Source organism: Alligator sinensis, unplaced genomic scaffold (genome assembly GCF_000455745.1).
Source record: "Alligator sinensis unplaced genomic scaffold, ASM45574v1 scaffold87_1, whole genome shotgun sequence".
In the NCBI taxonomy this organism is placed as follows: Eukaryota; Metazoa; Chordata; order Crocodylia; family Alligatoridae; genus Alligator; species Alligator sinensis.
In genome coordinates this window covers 2,556,651-2,575,983 of record NW_005841929.1, presented here as the reverse complement: position 1 = coordinate 2,575,983, position 19,333 = coordinate 2,556,651, and the positions used below count along the sequence as shown (strand labels likewise).

Here is a 19,333-nt window from a genome sequence, read left to right as displayed (position 1 = left end):
TGTGACTCCCCCCAGCCACCACTTCCCCTATCCCAGCCCACCCCACATCCCTCTCCCTGAATCGCTGCTCTCCATCCCTCCCCCCGCATCGCTTCCCCTAGCCATTGCTGCCCCTCCACATCACTTTCCCATCCATTGCTCTCCCTCATCACTTCCCTCCATCACTGCCCCTCCAGCCATCACTACCTTCTATCCCAACCCATCCCCTCCATCCTTCCCCCTGCATCCCTCCCCCAGCCATTACTGCCCTGACAATCACTTCCCCATCCATCACTTCCCCCCAGCTATCACTCACCTTCCAGCCATTACTTCCCCCATTGCTTTCCCCCTGAACCATTACTTTCTCTGCCATCGCTAACCCCACCAGCCATCACTTCCCTACATTGTGCCCCCCACCCTGACATTGCTTCCCCAGTGCCGGGAGTCAAGGACCAAAGACTAGGTGCAGAGGGAGCCCTGAGGTGCTGCATTTGTCCAGTCTCAGAAGGAGCAGGGTGCCCTGAGGGAGACATCCCTGAAGCAAAGCAAGAAGGCTCCTTGCCCGGATGGGCCAGCAGGCACCCATGCCAGCACAGGTGGAGTGGCAGCAGATTACTGCCCCTTCCCACCTGGTTGGGGTGCTTCTTCCCTGGCCAGGACTCCCTTGGGGCTTCCGAGAAAGCTGGGTGGGTGCCTTGCTGGGCTCTTCCAGTCCCAGAGGAAGGAACGTCCCTGCAGGGCAGGCACAGGAGCTGCACATGGACCGGGAGAGCTGAGAGGAATCCGTGCCTCAGGAGAGTGGGTCCTGGAGGGAAAGGTGGCTTTGAGGAGGATGAGAGAAAAGCCCCCCTCCCCACACCCCTGCCTGCACCTCTGCTCTTCCCTCAGTTGGATCCAGGGCATGACAATGACGTTGCAACAACGCAGCAAGGGCAGAAAGAGCAGGGGAGCATCCAGTGTACAGGCAAACTGGGAAGAGGGATCTGAACTAGATAATGAAGGATGGGGTGAGGGCATGGGAGGTTCTTCCCCTCTTGGAATTAATCCTGTTACTTGAATTAGGTCCAAATTTGGGTTGAGGGAGGAAAAGTGGTGTGTGCTGGGTCTGCAGTTAGGTGCCAGGGATTGGTGTTGCTCTTGCTGGGACTTCAGTGGGTGGTTCTGCTTTCAAAGGCTCCCGTACATGTAGTGGCATGGGAATGTATCTAGGCCCCTGCTGGTGATAAGGTGTGATGGTTGGTGGTGACATGATTTGTCACTTCTTGGCCTTTTGGCTCAGGTCAAGTTTAGCTGCCACTGAAAGGTTAATTTCTAAGCAAGGGACTTGATCCTGGCCCCTTTGCCTTAGTCCTGTGGGAAGTAGGAAGCAGTTTTCCATTTTGGGTTCGTATTCCCATCCAAATTGAAAACACTGGAAAAGGAAGTTAGATATGTGTTGCCAAAGTGAGCTTCAGGGTGTCATGAATTTGTTGACCAATATTATCTAGTTCAGCAGTTCCCAAACTCTAACAGATTGCACACCACCAATTTAAAACTATACAACCTTAAGTACCACCAGCAAATTTTTGTCATATAAAGTAATTATAATAAATCTGTTAATGTGTACCGCTGACAGGTTGTCTGAGTACCACTGGTGGTACCCATACCACAGATTGGGAACCTCTGATCTAGTTCTTTGTGATGAGTTAGTGCATAGAGTGATGAGATTTCTGTTGTCTTTTTCTCCTGAGGCATATGTAGTTTTGTCCTGTCTGGTTTTTCATTTGGGGATCTTTCGGAAGTTCAGATAAACTAAAAATATTTTGCTTTTGTTTTATTTTGGAATAGAAAGCAAACCATTTTGGTCTCAGGAGTGGCATGTTGGTTGTAAAGTTGTCTTTGTGCTGTGTACTCTCACTTTCATCCTCTAGGGCCCAGGTCAGGACTATGCAGCCTTGTTTCTTTCTGATGTTTTGGTGGCTTGAAGGTGATAGAAACCAAATGTATTCTTTTGTAGGGGAGTACCCCCAGTGGTAAAAGGGCATGCCAGTGTGTGGGTAGGGGAAAGCAGAGATAAGTATTGGGAAAGTTATGTGCAGAATACAGCACTCTTAAAAATACCGGGCTGCCTGCTGCAAGTGGGATATAAAAAATCCCAGCCCTAGGCTGTGCTGAATTATGCAGGGAGCTGAACCAGTCTGCTCTAGTCCAAAATCAGGCAAGGTACAGGTGGTGTGAAGCTGCCCTTTCCCTTCACTCTCATATGACTGCATATGACAGCTTGGTTTGGCTGCAGGTCAGAAATCAGGGGTCATAATTTATGGTTAGTCTGTATTCAGTGAGTCTACCTTAAGTTTTGCGTATTTTACAGTGGTGAAGCAGTCAGATTTTGTGGAAGAATTTCAAGCACTGAAGCTTGTCTTTTATTCTTCCCAGTGACTGTGTTTCTGTGAGCGTTGTTTTTAAGTTTTGGTCTAGCCTGGTCTCTGGTTAGTGAGGGACAGAAATTACTCTTCAGAAATTGCATCCCTGTGCTATCAATAGAGAACTCATACATTCCTTTCGACTGCATTTCTTCAGGGGAGGCATAAAGCAGCAGATAATATAGCATCACAGTTTGCTGCTGGGAGTATATTCTGAGAGGAAACCATATTCTGTCCCCACCCCAGCATAGTTCTGCCTGCCTGGCTGGGCTGTTCCCTGTTACCAACTCAGCCCTGTCATTTCTGGAGTTGGTAGGTTTCATGAAAATATTCTGGGTCTTGGTTTGCTTTATGTTTTCCCCTTCCCTTTTTCAGCAGGGGGCGGGGGGAAGAGTGACACAAAAAGGTAGAAGGAACTGGTAAGAAAAAAATCAGAACAGTTCTCATATTTTTTTTGTTCAGTTGGAAACTTTAAATAAAGCAAACACTTTCTATACAAGATTTGAAAATAAAAAGCACTTTTCCTTTAGAATGACACTATTTTATCAGCTCTAGTTACCTTTGCTTTACCCTCCCCACTGAGTTCAGTTCTGTCTCCTCTCTCCTCTTGTTCAATTCCCTTAAATTTGTTCCCCATTTGAGACCAGAAGGGCACATATACAGCCAGTATTTTTCAAGTGTTCCCCATACTTATTGGATTGGTCCCATCCTAGGATCCCCATGGTGGGTTATTCTCCATACTTTCTGTGGTAAGCAGTGACCATTGGAGGGCAGCAGAGCTTCAAGGAGGAGGCACCAGAGCTCCTCCTGCGGACATAGCTATTCTGGCAAAGCTGTAGTTTGTCCCATTATAGTAAACCCTTCCCCTACAAGCCAGGAGTGTCACAGATACAGCTTGTGATCTGGATCCACAGAGCCCCATCATCCAGCCCCTGGTGCTGCTCGTGGGTCCTGGAGTTGACACAAATGCTGCGTGAGGTGTGTGCTGGATCATCCGGCACATGGACTGGCCCCAAGCCAATCATCCTGCATACAGGGCCTGATGAGTTTGACACCCCGACTCAAGCAAAGCAAGGCATACCAGTAAAAGAACAGGTTTGCCATTATAAATTCATTGCCACAATGATATTGGTTAAGGTTCACACCTCTTCACACCCCACACTTGTCAGCCTTGTTGGAAGAACTCTATAGTGTACAACTTGGCTTCAATTAGAGCAGTTTGCCTTGAAACTTTTCTCAGTTAGTTTGGTGCCCCTCACACTCCTGCCTTTGTCTTGGGTCATTAGCCACTAAACTGGTGATAAGTTGATAATAACAATGGTGCAAAATGTATATGCATTTTGGAACAAGGGGACACCCAAAGCACTGATACAGTCCTATTGAGGGAGCTTACTGGCCTCCTTTGTTGTTTATGAAGTCTACCTAGGGTATTATTTATTTATTTATTCAATTTACATGACACCCTTCCAAACAAAGGCTCAGGATAGCTTACAATAAAAATGGATAACTTATGAAACAGTAGAATATCAAGAGAACAAAACAGCTCAAAAGCTGTAAAAGAGAATTAGATTAGAATATAAACAGGGACCCCTTAAACAGTAGTTCAGCTTAGCTTTGTTTGCTAAACACCTGCCCAAACAAGTAGGTCCTACAGTGTTTCTGAAACCTCTGGTGCACATCAAGGGGGGAGAGAGAGCTGAGGAGTGACTGCTGAGAATGACCTCCCACACATTTTCGCCAAGCAGACTTGGCGCACTGACAGTACTTCCAGGAGGTTGCTCTTGGCTGGCCTTTGGGTTCACTATGGGGTATAAAGGAGAAGGTCGTCCCTTAGGTATGTAGGGTCCAGACCATTTAGGGCCCTATAAATCAAAAACAGCACCTTGAATTGCCCACAGGAAGCTCTTGGGACCCAGTGCAGCTCTGGAGCACTGGAGTTATGTGGTCAAGGCAACTTTCACCAGAAGGTGAGCTGCCACATTCTGCAGCAGCTGCAATGAATGTATGATGGTCTTCAAGGCCAGCCCTACATATAGCACAGTGGAGTAGTCTTAACTTCAAGGTTACAAAGCCATTGGTGATTGGATGACATTACAATATGATTGAGAGTATTAGGGGTTAATTTGGTACCGGGGATCACTCTTGTAACTCTTCATGTTTAAAATACTCATTTAAATGAAGCATCGGTAATAATCATTGTATAGAATTTGAAGGCTGTTTGTTGGCATGTAAGTAATGACTCAGAGAGTGTCAGTTCAGTACTTTGTTGTACTGAGTGGTGACAATACAACATGTAGATGGAGACATCCATACCCCAGCAGGCTGTAATGTCAGCTGGACAGTCAGTATGACTCAGATAGAAAGCAGGTCATCTGACAAAGCAAACATTGAGTTCCTCCCCATAATGCTCTTTATGTTTGTCACTAAAGTCTCTGCTACATGAGGGAATTTATGGAGCAGTTTAACTTGGGCTTTGTCTACACAAGAATCCTTATAGCTTATATGAATAAATGGAATTCCTTGGACTAGTAGAATACTATAAATATAGTTATATTAGGTCTTTGGTGTAAGAGTAGCTTGTTTTGGTTAAGGTTAAAGCAATTCCTAATTTATTTAAACAAAAATAAGCTGGGTTTTAACTGATATTGCGGTGTCCTTTTAGGGTTTGCACCAGTTTAGCTGAACTCATTTGAAGTCACCTATAGTTAAATGGGAGCAACTTTCTTGGGTAGCCAAAGCCCAGTTGCATGCCCTCTTCACTAATTCATTCACACCAGATACGTCAACAGTTGAATTTTCATAGAGAACAGACTGCCTTCTCCCTTTGTGAGTGTTTCCTTCAGGTTAGAAGCATACTGATGGTTTGTTGTGGGATGAAGGTTTGGCTACTGCTGTCCACACTGCAGCTGTTTTGTGGACCAAGGGCCTCAGTCTTCAGGGCTCTCAACAGGGCAAGTGCTATTCTTATACAAATAATAATGACCCTTGATCAGCAGCTCCTATACACACATGCTTCTCATCCTCCCTAAAGCAAGAGATTACAAATTTTTTGCGGTGGGGTGGGCAGGTTGCTGCATGTATAATTATTAGGGAACTTACTTCTTGACTCTTTTCAGGCCTCAGGTAGGGTCCCAGTCCCTGCTAAAGTATGCCAAGGGAATCAGAATTGCTATTGGTACTAAGACTATTGGGGAAGGATAGTTGGATTCATGGGGTTGGGCACCCTAAATACGAGCAAAATGGAATGTAAACCTGTGCTATGGGCAGCTTCTGTTTGAATTACCCATCTTGTCACAGCCTGTCGACCAGGGCAGGATTGTTCCTTATACTCTATAATCCAATGCTTGGTTCAACCCCTCAGCCCACACCGTCTTCAACTGCTGTACATGCTGTTCAGTCTCTCTCTGAGAGTGGTTGTATTTGTCAAAGGAGGTTAGTCTTTTGCTGATTTTTTTCATCTTCTCTCCTTCCTAGGTAGTCGAGAGACTGCATTTACTTATGCCGTTAGTGCTGCAGGGGTGGTGAATGCCATCAGTCGTGCTTGCCGTGAAGGAGAGTTGTCCAGCTGTGGCTGCAGTCGGACAGCGCGCCCTAAGGACTTGCCTCGAGACTGGCTGTGGGGTGGCTGTGGCGATAATGTGGAGTATGGCTACCGTTTCGCTAAGGAGTTTGTGGATGCCAAGGAGAGGGAGAAGAATTATGCAAAGGGATCAGAGGAGCAGGCTCGCATGCTCATGAACTTGCAGAACAATGAGGCTGGCCGCAGGGTAAGATGGCTGCTGGCCACTTCCTTTTTTTGGAGCAGAGACAGATCAGAAATTCACTGTGTGTTCATTATGAGTATTAGGTTATGGAGGGACAGTTAGTTATGAGGAACAGTGAGTCAGTCACCCAATGAGGAACCAGAACATAACCCACTAATGCATTTGGTACAGTTACACTCTGGGGAATTATGCAATTATGCCCCCATGTAATTTTGCGCATAAAAGCATGACTGCGCATAATTGCATAATTTAACTGTGGCAGACTCTGTGCCTCCACCTCCATGATGTAGAGTCACAGAGCCATGTGCCTGGAAAGCTGGTAAGTGGGGAGGGGAGCTCCTGCCTGTGGGTTAGGGGTGGGCATGGGGCAGGGGGTATGGGTGGGTGTGGGCCACATGCCATTGGGCTGGGATGGCTGGCTTTATTCCTCCATGTGGGTTTCCAGTACTCCAGCAGGAAGCTGCATGTGGTGGCATGAAGCCTGCCTGGCCTGATGGCATGCAACGTAGTGCTTCTATGTGTGGCTTCCTGCTGGAGTGCTGGAAGCCCCATGTGAAGGGCTGGCCTGGCCCAATGGTGCATGGACCAGGAGCCATGCACCATTGGCCTGGTGGGAAGCCACACATGAAGGCATAGAGTCATACCATTGGGCCAGGCGGGCTCATGTTTGCCTCCATTTGCGGCTTCATGCTGGAAGCCCACGTGGAGGCATGGAGCCTGCTCAGCCCAGTGGTGTGCAGCTTCCGATTCACGCGCCATTGAGCTGGGCCAACCAGCTCCATGCCTCCATGTGGGGCTTCCTGCACTCCAGCAGGAAGCTGCACATGGAGGCATGGAGCCCGCTCAGCCTGATGGCATGTGGCTCCCGCCTGCAGTGCCACAAACCCCACATGCTGGCACAGAGCCAGCCTGGTTTGGTGCGAAGGTGCACACCAACGGGCCAGGCTTACTCCATGCCAGCATGTGCAGGCCCTGGGACTCAGCCAGAGGAGTGTGTTGTCAGGGGCTCTGCTGCTGCAGCCATGAGCGTCCTGAGGGCCCATTGTCTGCTGCTGCTGAGCCACCAGCAGTAGGGGCTGTGCACCATGGTGGAGGGATGTGTGGTGGGGGGGCATACCTACCTACAACCTCACCTCACACATCCACCCTTTTATAACCCCCCAACCCCACACCTGCCCACAAACCCCACACATACACCCACGTGCCCCACACCCCTCCACAAACCCCACACCCGCCCACAGACCCCACATATCCACCCATACCTCCCACATCTTCACAAATCCCCTCACATACACACCCCACACCCACCCTCCAGCCATACAAAGTACTTGTATATATTTCTAAAGAAGGTTCAAATGGTGTTATGTTTAGTTTCATTTGTAAAAAAAAATAATAAGTAATTCATTTTGAATAACTGAATTTTTCTGCGCATAACTTTGAACTTTTCTGCACCTAATTCCCTGGGGTGTATATCATGCACAGTCATGGCTTCACCATTCCTCTGAGAATCCTACAGGTAAGGTGCAGTTTGGCAAGGGGGAGGTATTGTTTGGCTGGCAGGTGAGTTTGGGTCAATGAGGTGCTTCAAGCTGTGTCTAAAGCTGTTCATCTGCTAAACTGGCTGACACAGGCACTCAAGGCTAAATCCTCAAAATAAGCTTTGTGTTGCTGTGGCACACTGCGATTTCAGCTTCAGTTATTTTCCTTCCCAACACAAAAACCTCACTAGGATTGCTAAAGTAGGAATGTGGTGGCAGGGGACAGATCATTCATTCAGCACGCTGAATTTGTTTCACCTTTGGCATTCAGTGAATCAGTGAGCTTTAGGGCATAGATGATTATTAGATGTGACTTGTATATCTGGTCATTATACTGCATCCTGTTACCCCTATATTGAGCCTGGTAACTTAGTTTAGTTAAAATTCATCTTACATGAAGTAGTCCAGTTTTGATCTGAAAACATTAAGACACAGAGAATCCACTGGTTTCCTTGATAGTTTGTTCCAGAGTCCTTTAGTATCTGGTATTATCTCTTCATGATGGTACTTATATACTGGAATCAAATTACCTCTCACATTTTCTTTTGACAAACTAAAGGCTTGAACTCTTCATGTTTGTCATTATAATATGTTTTTCCAGTCCTTCAACCATCTATGTGCCTCTTTCTGTTCCCACTCCATTCTTTTCAACATATTTAAAGGTGGTAGACAGCAGAACTGTATATAACATTCTAGTAGTAATCTCACCATTGCCATATGCAGAGGTGAAATTATCCTTTTATTCCTATTTACTAACACTTCTTTATATGCCCAATGGTCCTATTATTCTCTTTTGCCTGGCACTACATTGGGAGCTTGCAAGGAGCTGCTTGTCCACTATTATCTTTCACGCCTTTTCAGGCTTACCACTTTCCAAGATTAAGTTCACTCTTCTGCAGGTGTGTCTTGCATTTCTTGTTACCAGATGTGTAACTTAACATTAGGTTGTATTCAAGTGCATTTGTCTGAATGGGCTCAGCTTGTTCCATTTGTCTGCCCTGTGTTCATTGTTATTTATCATTTTTCCAATCCCTGTGTCATCAACAGTTTCATCAGCAATGATTTTTATACTTACTTCCAGATCACTGATGAAAAAGTTAATCTCTTTGCGACCCAACTAGGAACACTCCATTCAGTGATGCTTTCCCATTGACAACTGCTTTTTCACATCTGTCAGTTCATTTCTTAGTCCATTTATTATGTCCTCTAGTGAAATTGCAGTGTCAGTCTTTCAATCATATGGTACTATGTCAAACAGGATGTAAAAGTCTGAATCTGTTCCATCTATACAGTCACTTTATCAACCAGACACAATTTCATGAAAGACTAAACTCAGATTTCTTTGATGAGAGGCCTATTTTCTGTAAAACTGAATTGACTGGTATTAATTATATTCCTGCCTTTAAGTCTTTACTAAGTGAACTTTTTGTTAGTTTTCTTTCTTTTATCCAGTACTGATGTAAGTCTAGTGAATTTATAGGGTACATCTACACAGCCTTCCCTCCTGACCCTGTGGTCTACCATTGACAAAGTAAGCCTGGCCCATTCTTCTTTACTTGAGTGGTCTAGAGACCAGTATTTAGGCAGAGCAGGGCACTTGAAGCAGTCCTGATGGTATGCCCCTGATTATGATCAAGTTCTGTATCTCAGGAGAGATTAAGAGCAGTGCTGAGGGAAGAGATGAACTCAATTCTTCTCTCAGCTGCATTTGCCAGTCTCCGGCTTACCTGAGAGGAAAGGGGGAGGCTTATTTTGCCAGTGGTGGACCTGGGACCAGGAGGGAAATCGTATAGACATCATAGCTGTATCTAGACCATCGTGCTCTTCCTTTTTGGTATATTGGTACATTATCGCTCTTTTGATTTTCTTGAATGCCCTCAGGAAAATAGTATAAAATAAATTAAAAATGGAGCATCAGTTTTTCCAGATCTCCTTAGCCAGTTCTTTAAAGACTCCTTAGTGACAATTATCCAGGCGTGCTATTCCTAGTAGAAACTTAGAATTCTCTTCACTTTCTAATGGAATGGAAATAACATAATCCTCCTAATGATCTGAGTATCTTATCTTCCTTTTATCCAACTGTAGAGCAGAAGGATCAGAATTTTAATAATGATAGTAACTTGTTTACCATTGCTATCAAGTAGTAGCTCTATATGATAGCTAATATTGATTTTGTTTGTAATGTACTTAAAATTTTCCTTCTTGTCTTAGGCTTGCCAGAAGACAAGACAAATTTTCCTTCTTCTTGTCTTAGGCTTGCCAGCCTAAGACAAGACAGGCTTTTCATTGGTGTGCTTAGCTTCCTTTATCAACTTTCTCTCTTTCATAGTGTCCCATATATATTGATTATTATGTATTTTCTCCATTTTCCATTTTTATGTTGCTTTTTTATATGTAATTCCTGCTTGCCTTTGCAACTGAATCAAGAGGGGCTGTTAGAGTTATTCTCATCCTTGATTGTAAATGGCATATTTTTGTGGCAGGCATGTAAACTGAAATGAGTTTCTGTATTCCTGTTCACTCCTTTTAGAAAGCCAGTTTTGGGGTAAACTTGCAGTTAGTTGGTAAAAAGCATCAGATTCACAGCCCTGGAATTCACATTTCTTTTCACCTTGGGAGAGGTAGGGGATTTGGATTATAACTGTGGTTGCTCTTTAGAGGGATTTAGGTTTCTTCATTAAACAGGCATTGTAAAATGTCATTATTCTCACTAGAACTCCCAAGATGCATCTTAAATTAGTATCTGGGGTCATTGTGGGTTGGTCTGACTGCTACAAATGAATATCTTCTTCAAAATAAGGAGCAAATGCTTTATGTACTTCTTAGTGGTCAAGCCTGCTTCCCTGAGAGGGAAAGACTATTTTGTCTGGTCATCTGGATGAGTATCTGAGTTGTGATTTTAAACAATGCTACATTTTTGGATAAGGCAGAGCTATAGCATGTTCTAGGAATGTAGTTAAAAACAATTGGATCTTCACCTCAAGACAGAATCATGTTTGTTACTACATAGCATCCCGAACTTGTGTTTCACCTGGTTTCTTTGTGTAGCTGAATTTGTAGACAGGGCTTTAAGGATGAGATTTCAATGTTTGCAGCTAGTAAATAGTCTGAATATAGGCTTTACCAAACAATGTGCTATATCCTCCATCACTTGAGTCCTTGAATGTTTTTCTAAAAGATAAGCCATAGATCAACCACATGTTAATTGAACAGGTGCAGGGATCATTGGGTGAAAAATCTGACAGTTCCTTCTGGTCTTAAAGAGAAGGATTTTACATCCCAATGGGACAGTGACCAAATTTGGGCCAGTAGATGTTTCTTCTGGGACTGAATTCCAGTAGTGAAGGGGAACACACCAGTTTCCATAAATCTCTTCCTTGGAACAAACACCTACCATGATCTTTTTGAATGGAGGTGCTTGGGGAGATTTAGTTATCTGAGATGACCAGATGAAAATGCAAAACAAAAACATAACCCTACTAGACAGTTAAAAGCAGGGCCTGTCCCCTAGACAGTGACTCAAGCTGCTCCTCTCAAGGTTGGAAACTTTATGAAGTTGGAACCTGAATAGACAAGAAGGAGAAAAAAATTGTGTGTTTCTGGACCTGGTGTGCTGTGCAGCTTATCTCCATGGACTGTTCATGAAGCACCAATCAACCTGCCTGCTTATCCTTTGGCTACTGTACTAGGTAGTAGCTCTTTATACTGTATATATTGTGAATTTTTTACTTAAAAGAGTTTGTTTGAAATCTGGAACTAAGAAGGGACTGTGTCACTCCATATACTTGGAGCGAGGAAGACAGGAATAGGAAAAAGCATTAGAGGGTCCCAGGGACTGTGTATACAAACCACAGCATGGCTAGTATGGCCATATGCAGTGTTCATTCCTGGAGCAGCTAATGGTCATTAATTAACAAGTGACTATTGATTTCTACTCCATTCTGATTTTTTTGCTGTTGGTGAGACACTGCCTTCTGGTTACTAGGCAAGAGTTTACGTAGAGGAAGAGGGATTTTGCCCTTTTAATTTCTGGGCAGAGTTTTCCTCTGCCCCCATGGCCTTTGTTCTTAGATCGGATTTGTGTGAGAGAGAGTTCTTCCAGATCCCGGGCTCTGATTGTGGGAGGGGAATTTTGCCCTGCTCTGGTTCCCAGGAGGAGCTGGGGGGAAGTGAAGGGGACACTGTTCTTTTCTGTTTTGGGCACTCCTGACCCTATCACCTCTCCACTCCACTCCCAAGCTTTTGAGTGCTGGCTCCTAGCTTTATTGCCCTTGTTTGTTTATCTTTGACTGTTATCTCAACATGTCCTTTCCTTCCATCTGTCTTTTTTGCCACTTGGTCTCCATTACCCTGTTTTATTTCCCCTCATTCCTTATCTGTCTCTTTGGCTTCAGCAGTCTGTCCCTCTGCACTGTTTACCCACTCAGCATATAGCAAGTCTCAGTCATCAGTCACTCCATCCAGTGCCAGTTGAGATGGAGAAAGGACCTGACTAATTAACCACACTGGAATGCTCCATTAATTCTCTTCCCCTGGCTTGTGTAGGGGACTTTAATTATTTCCATTAGAGGTATTTTCAGTCTGATTCTGAGCAGGGTAATTGATCAGACTCAGCTGTTAGGGCTTACTTTGATGTCAGGTTATTCTTCACATTGATCCTGGATCAGCCAGTAAAGAGCCCACCAATTTTGCCTCAACTCTCCCCATCCCATCAGCTCAGGGAGAGGCTTACAAGGACTTATGTGGGGGGGACCTAGGCTGAGTGGCACCATGCTTAACTGTCCTTAAGAGTTAGTGATGAACTGGTAGCATACGCATTCCACATGACCCACAGATGTTTTGAGCATCAGCCACTTAGATCTAAGTCAGAGAAAACTCAGAAGGTCCCATGACATTAACTGAGGGAATCAAGTTGCAGTGTTTTTTGCAAAGGAACAAAGCCCAGGATTAGGGAGAACCATAATACTTTATAAAAACATACTCAAGGGCAAGCAAATAGCTCTGGTTTTGACACAGCAATAACCAAGGAGTCCTAGCATAAGCTTTATAACAAGCTGGCGAATCAGTCAGAATATATTAAGTGTTTGGTGGTCTGGAAATTCAAGTGTAGTTCCATCTTGTAGGATAGAGCAGGGATCCTAAGGTAGCAGCGTGGTTGGTTCCACAGTTATAATCCAATCCAAGGCAAATCCAGAGGCTTCAAATCAACAGCTGTTACATTGTACTATGAAGGACAGTCACAAATAAATCACAGACAAGAGCAGAAAAAAGTCTCTCAGCTCTAAGGGCTCAGCCTATTCATTTCTTAGGGTATTGGACTATGCCCTATAGAATTTACTGCTTGGACTAAAGCAGAAGTTCCAGTAGTGGTCCATAGTAGTATACCTTTGTTGCCTCTTGTATACCTAACAGTCTTAGGAAGAATAATGTGGTCTCTTTAAGCTAATTTAGAATTTGGTTTCAGCTTGGGACAAGGTCCAAAGAAGAATAGTATTTAGGTGCCAAACTTTAAGCAGAATTTAGACACACAAATCTAAACAAAAATCCATGGAAACACTGCCTAACCCTTTGTCTGACAGTCCATAGACACCTGTGTTGTCACAAAGAAACTTAAACTTTAAGAGCCGTAGTTTTACTGCTGCATATTTTGGGAGGCACCAGCCTCTTGGCTAAGTTGACTGTGTTGGTGTCTATCTCCACCTTTGTGGTTAGTGAATGAGGGGCCCTCATAGCTGAGGCCCCTGAAGAACACAGTCCTGTACTCATAATGAGGGCAAGTCCTGGGGTCTGGTCCCTGCTGTAGTGGCTACTTACGCATTTTGTATTGGAGTCATTGGATTAAATCTATAATAAGTATTGGGAGATTCCAGGACTCCCACATCCCAGAGGAGTGTCCTCCTTACTGGGCAAGAGGATCGTAAACTCTTCTTGTGCTCTCTCCATCTGGGCCCAGGAGTCTTGCATTCTTTTCTGCACAGGTGCCCAGCTTCAACAAGAGGGGTGGAGAGCACCTTCAGTCTATCTCATAGCCCAGTCAATGGTTATGGTACTTCCTCAGGAAAGGGAAGATGTGGGTTTGAACCCTCTCAGCCTCAGTCATTTGCTTTCTGAGCAAGTCCTCTAATCCAGTCTTTTGCAACCTTTTCTGGGACAGGGCACCACCTCCACCACTTTTTAAGAGCCACTGTTGGTGCTGCTTCTCAGCTGGGTTATGTTGCCTGCAGAGAAAAGTGCCCCATATGCACATGCTCTTTCTGCACTAGGGCTGTGATTAGCCTAAAGCAGGCAGGGACTGCCTCAGGCTGTGCAGCCCTTCCTGGTCTGGCTTGCCCTGCCCTGTGCTTCTCCCAGAAACAGGAGCACACAGGTGGAAGCGTGGGAGGGGTTGGACTGGGGAGGGCTACAGTGGAGCCAGCTCCTGCCTGACATCACCTGTGTTTCAGTTCATTTTCACAGGTTTTGAACTTTTCAGTTCTTTTAATCTTTCTCCCCCCTCCTGTTTCCCCCTCACCCCCGCTACATAAAGGCAAAAAGAATCATGACTTTTTTCCCTCATGCTATGTGCAAACATCCTACTGCGAGTGACAGCCCTACATTTTCAAGTGGTTATTTATTTTTGGCTGTACTGCTTGAAAACTCATGAGCCATCTGGGTGCCTGTAGCTCCCACTGACTTCTCAAAATTAGGCCCAAATGATCTCAAGTTAGAATATGAGGCACTGGTTGCTTTTTAAAATGTATGCCGTCTTATGTTGTTAGATAGTCTGAGGAAGCTTGGACTTATTTTAGTGAATGAAATAACTGGACACTAGGTGGTGCAAAGCTTGCAGATAGGGCTGTAGATCTGTGCTAGTCCTACTATCAGTGCGCAGACTGATGGCTCATAGAAGAGATGTGAACTGTCCTGGAAGCATGGATGCCCTGTTTGTACACACTGGGCGCATTCAGATGAGTGTGGCCATGTGGTATATGGTGCTACAAACACATCTGCAGCCCCACATACTGCAGTCAGGTGTTCTCTCAGCTGCAAGGGTGCACTGCCCATACGTGCGCAGCCCCAGGAGGACCCCAGGTAAAGCTGCTGGGGCCAGCACAGTGCTGGCCCCAGCCTCCCCTACCACTCCTTGGGTAACTTGCCGTGTGCCAAAGCATGTGTGGCACAGGTGTTCCCCGGGGACAAGTAACTGCAGTGCAAGGTGCACTGCAGATATGTGTCCCTGGGGAACCAAACGTCTGTGCTCATCTGGATGTGGCCACTTGGTATGAATATATTAATTCTTTGTCCTATTTCTCCCATTCCTACTGTGCCTAAAGGAACTGTATTTAGAATGGACAAAACTATGGAACTGGAATAGAGGGAGGGGGCGTGGGTACACAGGTTCCAGAGGATGTAGATACAATGCTAGAACTGTAGCACCATTATTTTAGGAAGCTCTTCTCTTCACCAATTGCTTCTATGGGCGTTGAGAGGAGAGAGGGATGTAATGTGCTGGTCCAAAAAGTCGAGGAGCATTTTCACCAGGAGATAACGCATGGAGATCTCTTCCTCCTTGATGCTTCTGTTCTTGACCCAGGCATCTGTCATGAACTACCAATGGAAATGTAGTAGGAGCAGGAGAATGTTTGTGAGGGCTGTGAACACAACTAGAAATGCCAAAAAAACCCAACTATACTAAGGTGAGTAATTTCAATAGGGTAAGGAAGGATTTTGTCTTGGGGAGAAAGAGAGATCAGGAATTGGGGGAGAATTAGGGAAGGTAAGAGAGAGAGAGAAACTCTACACAACCGTGCCAGTGACCTGTGCTATAAAAATGAACACATCTGTTGTCTGATTGCAATTTTTCCTGCAGGCGGTATACAAGCTGGCAGATGTGGCCTGCAAGTGCCATGGTGTGTCGGGTTCCTGCAGCCTTAAGACCTGCTGGTTGCAACTGGCTGACTTCCGCAAGGTGGGTGACCTGTTGAAAGAGAAGTATGACAGTGCAGCTGCCATGAGGATCAGTCGCAAGGGCAAGCTAGAGCTGGTAAACAACCGCTTCAACATGCCTACTCAAGAGGACCTGGTCTATGTTGACCCCAGCCCCGATTACTGCCTGCGCAACGAGACCACTGGTTCACTGGGCACTCAGGGCCGGCTGTGCAACAAGACCTCAGAGGGCATGGATGGTTGTGAGCTGATGTGCTGTGGTCGGGGCTATGACCAGTTCAAGAGTGTGCAGGTAGAGCGCTGCAACTGCAAGTTCCACTGGTGCTGCTATGTCAAGTGTAAACAGTGCCCAAAGATCGTTGACCAGTACGTCTGTAAATGAAAGACCCACCAAAGCAATAAATCTATATTATATAAATCTATAAATATATTTTATATTTGTATAAATAAATCAATGATGATAATTAAAGAAGCTTATTTAAAAGACATTTTGGTTCTGAACTTTCCCAATCAGACTGGCTGTTTCTTCGCTTCTTTGATTCAGCGGGAGAGCAAAATGAGAATTCGCCCTTATGCACATCTTTCCTAGGATATTACAACTGGGGTGAAGGGGCCAAGGAGTTGCTAACAAAGGAACTCCCAACCCTCCCCCCACCACAATCAGTTCACTCCAGAAGCAAGGGATTCATGGCCAGAGAGGAGGTGAAGGGAGGGTTCTTTGCTGTCTCATCATGTAAATGTCAACTGTGTATGTGGTTTTGGACATCTGGAGTTACAGCCAGACATGGGGGAGTTTTTAGATATTCTGTTTTCAGCTCTCAATCCATTGGATGAACAACATGCAGGGACTTGGAGCCATTTTTTGGTCTCTATAAAGACGGCACTAGGGCTTTGTCAAACCAGAGAGAAAAGTCACTCAGGTCTCATGTTCAAGACTACAGATTAAAATACAGAGTTCCATTGACAGTGTTTGGAATAGAGCAAGGACTCCTGTGTGGTGGTGAAAGGCCACCTGCTCTAGGTGACAAAGGAAGGTATGATCTTCTCTGGGAACTACTGCCTTGTCCAGTCTAAGAGAATCCAGTGTCTTGTTCTTCTGTACCTCTAGGGCAAAAGGGAAATCTGCTAAAGACCTGCCTGGGCTCATGTCAAGAAGGAGGGTTTTTTCCCGCTACCAAAGCCAGTTTGTCTTTGTAGAGAAAAGCTATTAAATGGACTGTTTGGGAAAGAAATATGCTTCATGTGTCTATCAGTGAATGGGGTGAGAGAGAGATGCGCACATGCATACATACCCATGCATATACACACATGCACTCGCAGACACACACAATGGGGACCAAACAAAAATGCACCTCAGTCCTCACACTATTGGTATCTTTTCCCTTTGAAGTGGACACAGATGGTCACTTTGCCCAGGTCTTTTCAATCTGTCTGCCATTTCTGTGGTAGCTGTACAGTTTCCCTCTAGCATTAAATGCCCTTCATTGAGGATTCTGTCCCTTTTGTGGGTGTGTGGGTTTGGATGTTTTGTTTTACTCTGTTTTGCTGCTGTTCCTTTTATAGTTCAGGGGCCAAACTCTTCCCTGGGGTAAACACATTGCAGTCAGTATAGTTATACCAAAGACCAAGATGTCCCCAGTCTGTGGGAAAGATGTTCCAGGAGTAAGGTCTTATCTTGCGCTGTCATTTAGTGATAAAGGAGAAAATAAAATTGTACCAGGACAGAGGCCCATTAGCAAAATCTGTTAATTTCTTGGAATTTTACTAGGCTAAAATTTATATAGATATGTAGAACAAATGTAGTTTCTAGTACAGGACATTTCCTGGGCCTCACACCATCTGTAGAGCTCATTTATAAGCGTAGAGCAATCAGAGAAGCCAGTCCCAAAATATAAACATTATTATGCTTCCCCTTTTCTATTGACGTTCTGAATTGTTTACTGATAGTTTTTGTGTCCAAAAATTGCCAATAAGTAGAAAAAGGCCATCAACCATAAAATTACATTTCAGATTTTACAACTCCTGTTGCTGATGAAACATGGCAACTTTACAAAACCTATCAGAGAAACCTGCAAATTCATATTTCATATTTAAAGTATTTGAAGGGTCCAGAAATACAAGAGGGAGAACAATGATGCTTGATAATTAATTTGTTTTTTTTTAATTTACTGATGTTTCCAGTATTTATCTTGTTTTTTATCCAACTGTCAATGTATTTGCTGGCATTGCAGAGTGCAATTTCTTGTGATATAAACAATGGCCTAGATTTATTTTATTATGTAAAATACAAGTCAAAGGTATAGTAATTCAAAGGAATGGAAATACTTTTCCATGCATGGAAAAAATGTGAGTATGCTGGCAAGTCCAACTCCCATTAAACTTCAGTGGGAACTGGACTGAGCCCAAGATCACTTCAAATGTTCAGATGTGAGCTCTTTACTTGGGATACTATACATTTCTTGCTCAGCTATAAAAATCATTCTACCTTGGATATACCTTTAAAAAAACTAAAAAAAACCCCAACCCCCCCTCCCCAAAAAACCCTTTTCCATCTTGCACACTCACCCCATGTTCTCTCCCATCCCTATCACCTCAGTGTTTGAAGGGTTCAGACACTTGTATATGACAGCTGCAGGCATTATTAATATATCCAGACATGGAAAATGTTTTAATTTTTGGTTCATATCAAAAGACCACACATTTAAGGGAGTCTTAATTCAGACTGTAGTTCTGTGTCCCCATAATTAATTTTGTGGAGGTAAAAAAATTGTGAGAAGTGATGGCATGGAGAGACTCTGGGATAGATGCCCTACCTTCCTCCAGTTACAGTGTGGGTGATAGCCCACGAAGAAGCTGGAGTAGTAACAGGCCTGTTATCTTTCCATAAAGATGTCAGTAGGCAAAAAGCAGATGACTGGTCTTCTTAAAATAGTTAACAGCAGGAGAAGCCTTTTGAGAAGGGGAAATTGCTTGGAGGGATTTCCATGAGTTTAAGAGGCCTTCAAACTTTGAATTATTCTCTGGAATGCAAATTTGGGGAGGCTCTGATCATTGAGAATTTTATTTTTTAAAAACCCTAAAGCTCTCAAAGGTGCCTAATAAAACTTTTGGGCAGTTTCTCAGCTTTTTGAAGAACTGACATTGTTTTGTTTTGTTTTCCCCCCCAAAATTAATTGGCTTTCAGCTTTCCCAAAATACAGGCAGTCTGGGTCCAGCAATCTGGTTCATCTCATTTCTAGTTAAAGGATAATTTTTGTGGAGCCCATACATAAAAGAACTTTAAGTTAACAGTCAGAATGTCAATGAGAACACATTCTGAGTGGCTGTAAGTATGCAAAGCGAAGGGAAATTGAGTGGCAGATAAACTGCTCTTTTCAAGTGACAGGGACAAAGTAGTGAATTTTACATTATGCGTTAATAGATAGGAAGTTTGGTCCAGAGGCACAGAATGGGGAGTTGAGAGAGATTCCTAGCTCCTCTGATGACCTGTGTGACCTTGGACAAGTCACTTTACCCTCTTTGTGTTTCAGTCTCCTCAAATAAAAAGAGGGTTACGATTCTTGCTTTCTATTGTGATGTCCTTTGAGATATATAGGTGAAAGTGCCATCTAAGAACTTGGACTTATTACTTCTTGTAGACACGCAGGCATACACTGTTGTGCTGTAAGAATCACAGCTCTGTCAAAGCTGCACAAAGGAAGGCTGTACTTTGTACCTGCACAAG

General features: G+C 44.3%; 1 protein-coding gene across 1 annotated transcript; it reads left to right on the top strand.

The window, feature by feature from the left end:
• Window positions 1-4,184: 4,184 nt before the first annotated feature.
• Window positions 4,185-19,327, top strand: WNT5B (Wnt family member 5B). The gene is made up of 3 exons (XM_006019464.3): window positions 4,185-4,215; window positions 5,856-6,148; window positions 15,533-19,327. The coding sequence occupies exons 1-3, from the start codon at window positions 4,185-4,187 to the stop codon at window positions 15,989-15,991; spliced, it is 783 nt and encodes a 260-aa protein (XP_006019526.1). The 3' UTR covers window positions 15,992-19,327.
• The last annotated feature ends 6 nt before the right edge of the window (window positions 19,328-19,333 follow it).

What these genes read in the sequence shown, in the direction of transcription:
- WNT5B (XM_006019464.3), top strand. Translation starts at nt 4,185, where the DNA reads ATGGGGTATAAAGGAGAAGGTCGTCCCTTAG. An exon ending in AGGAGAAGGTCGTCCCTTAG is followed by an intron (nt 4,216 to 5,855) that starts GTATGTAGGGTC and finishes TCTCCTTCCTAG; the next exon opens with GTAGTCGAGAGACTGCATTT. An exon ending in ACAATGAGGCTGGCCGCAGG is followed by an intron (nt 6,149 to 15,532) that starts GTAAGATGGCTG and finishes TTTTTCCTGCAG; the next exon opens with GCGGTATACAAGCTGGCAGA.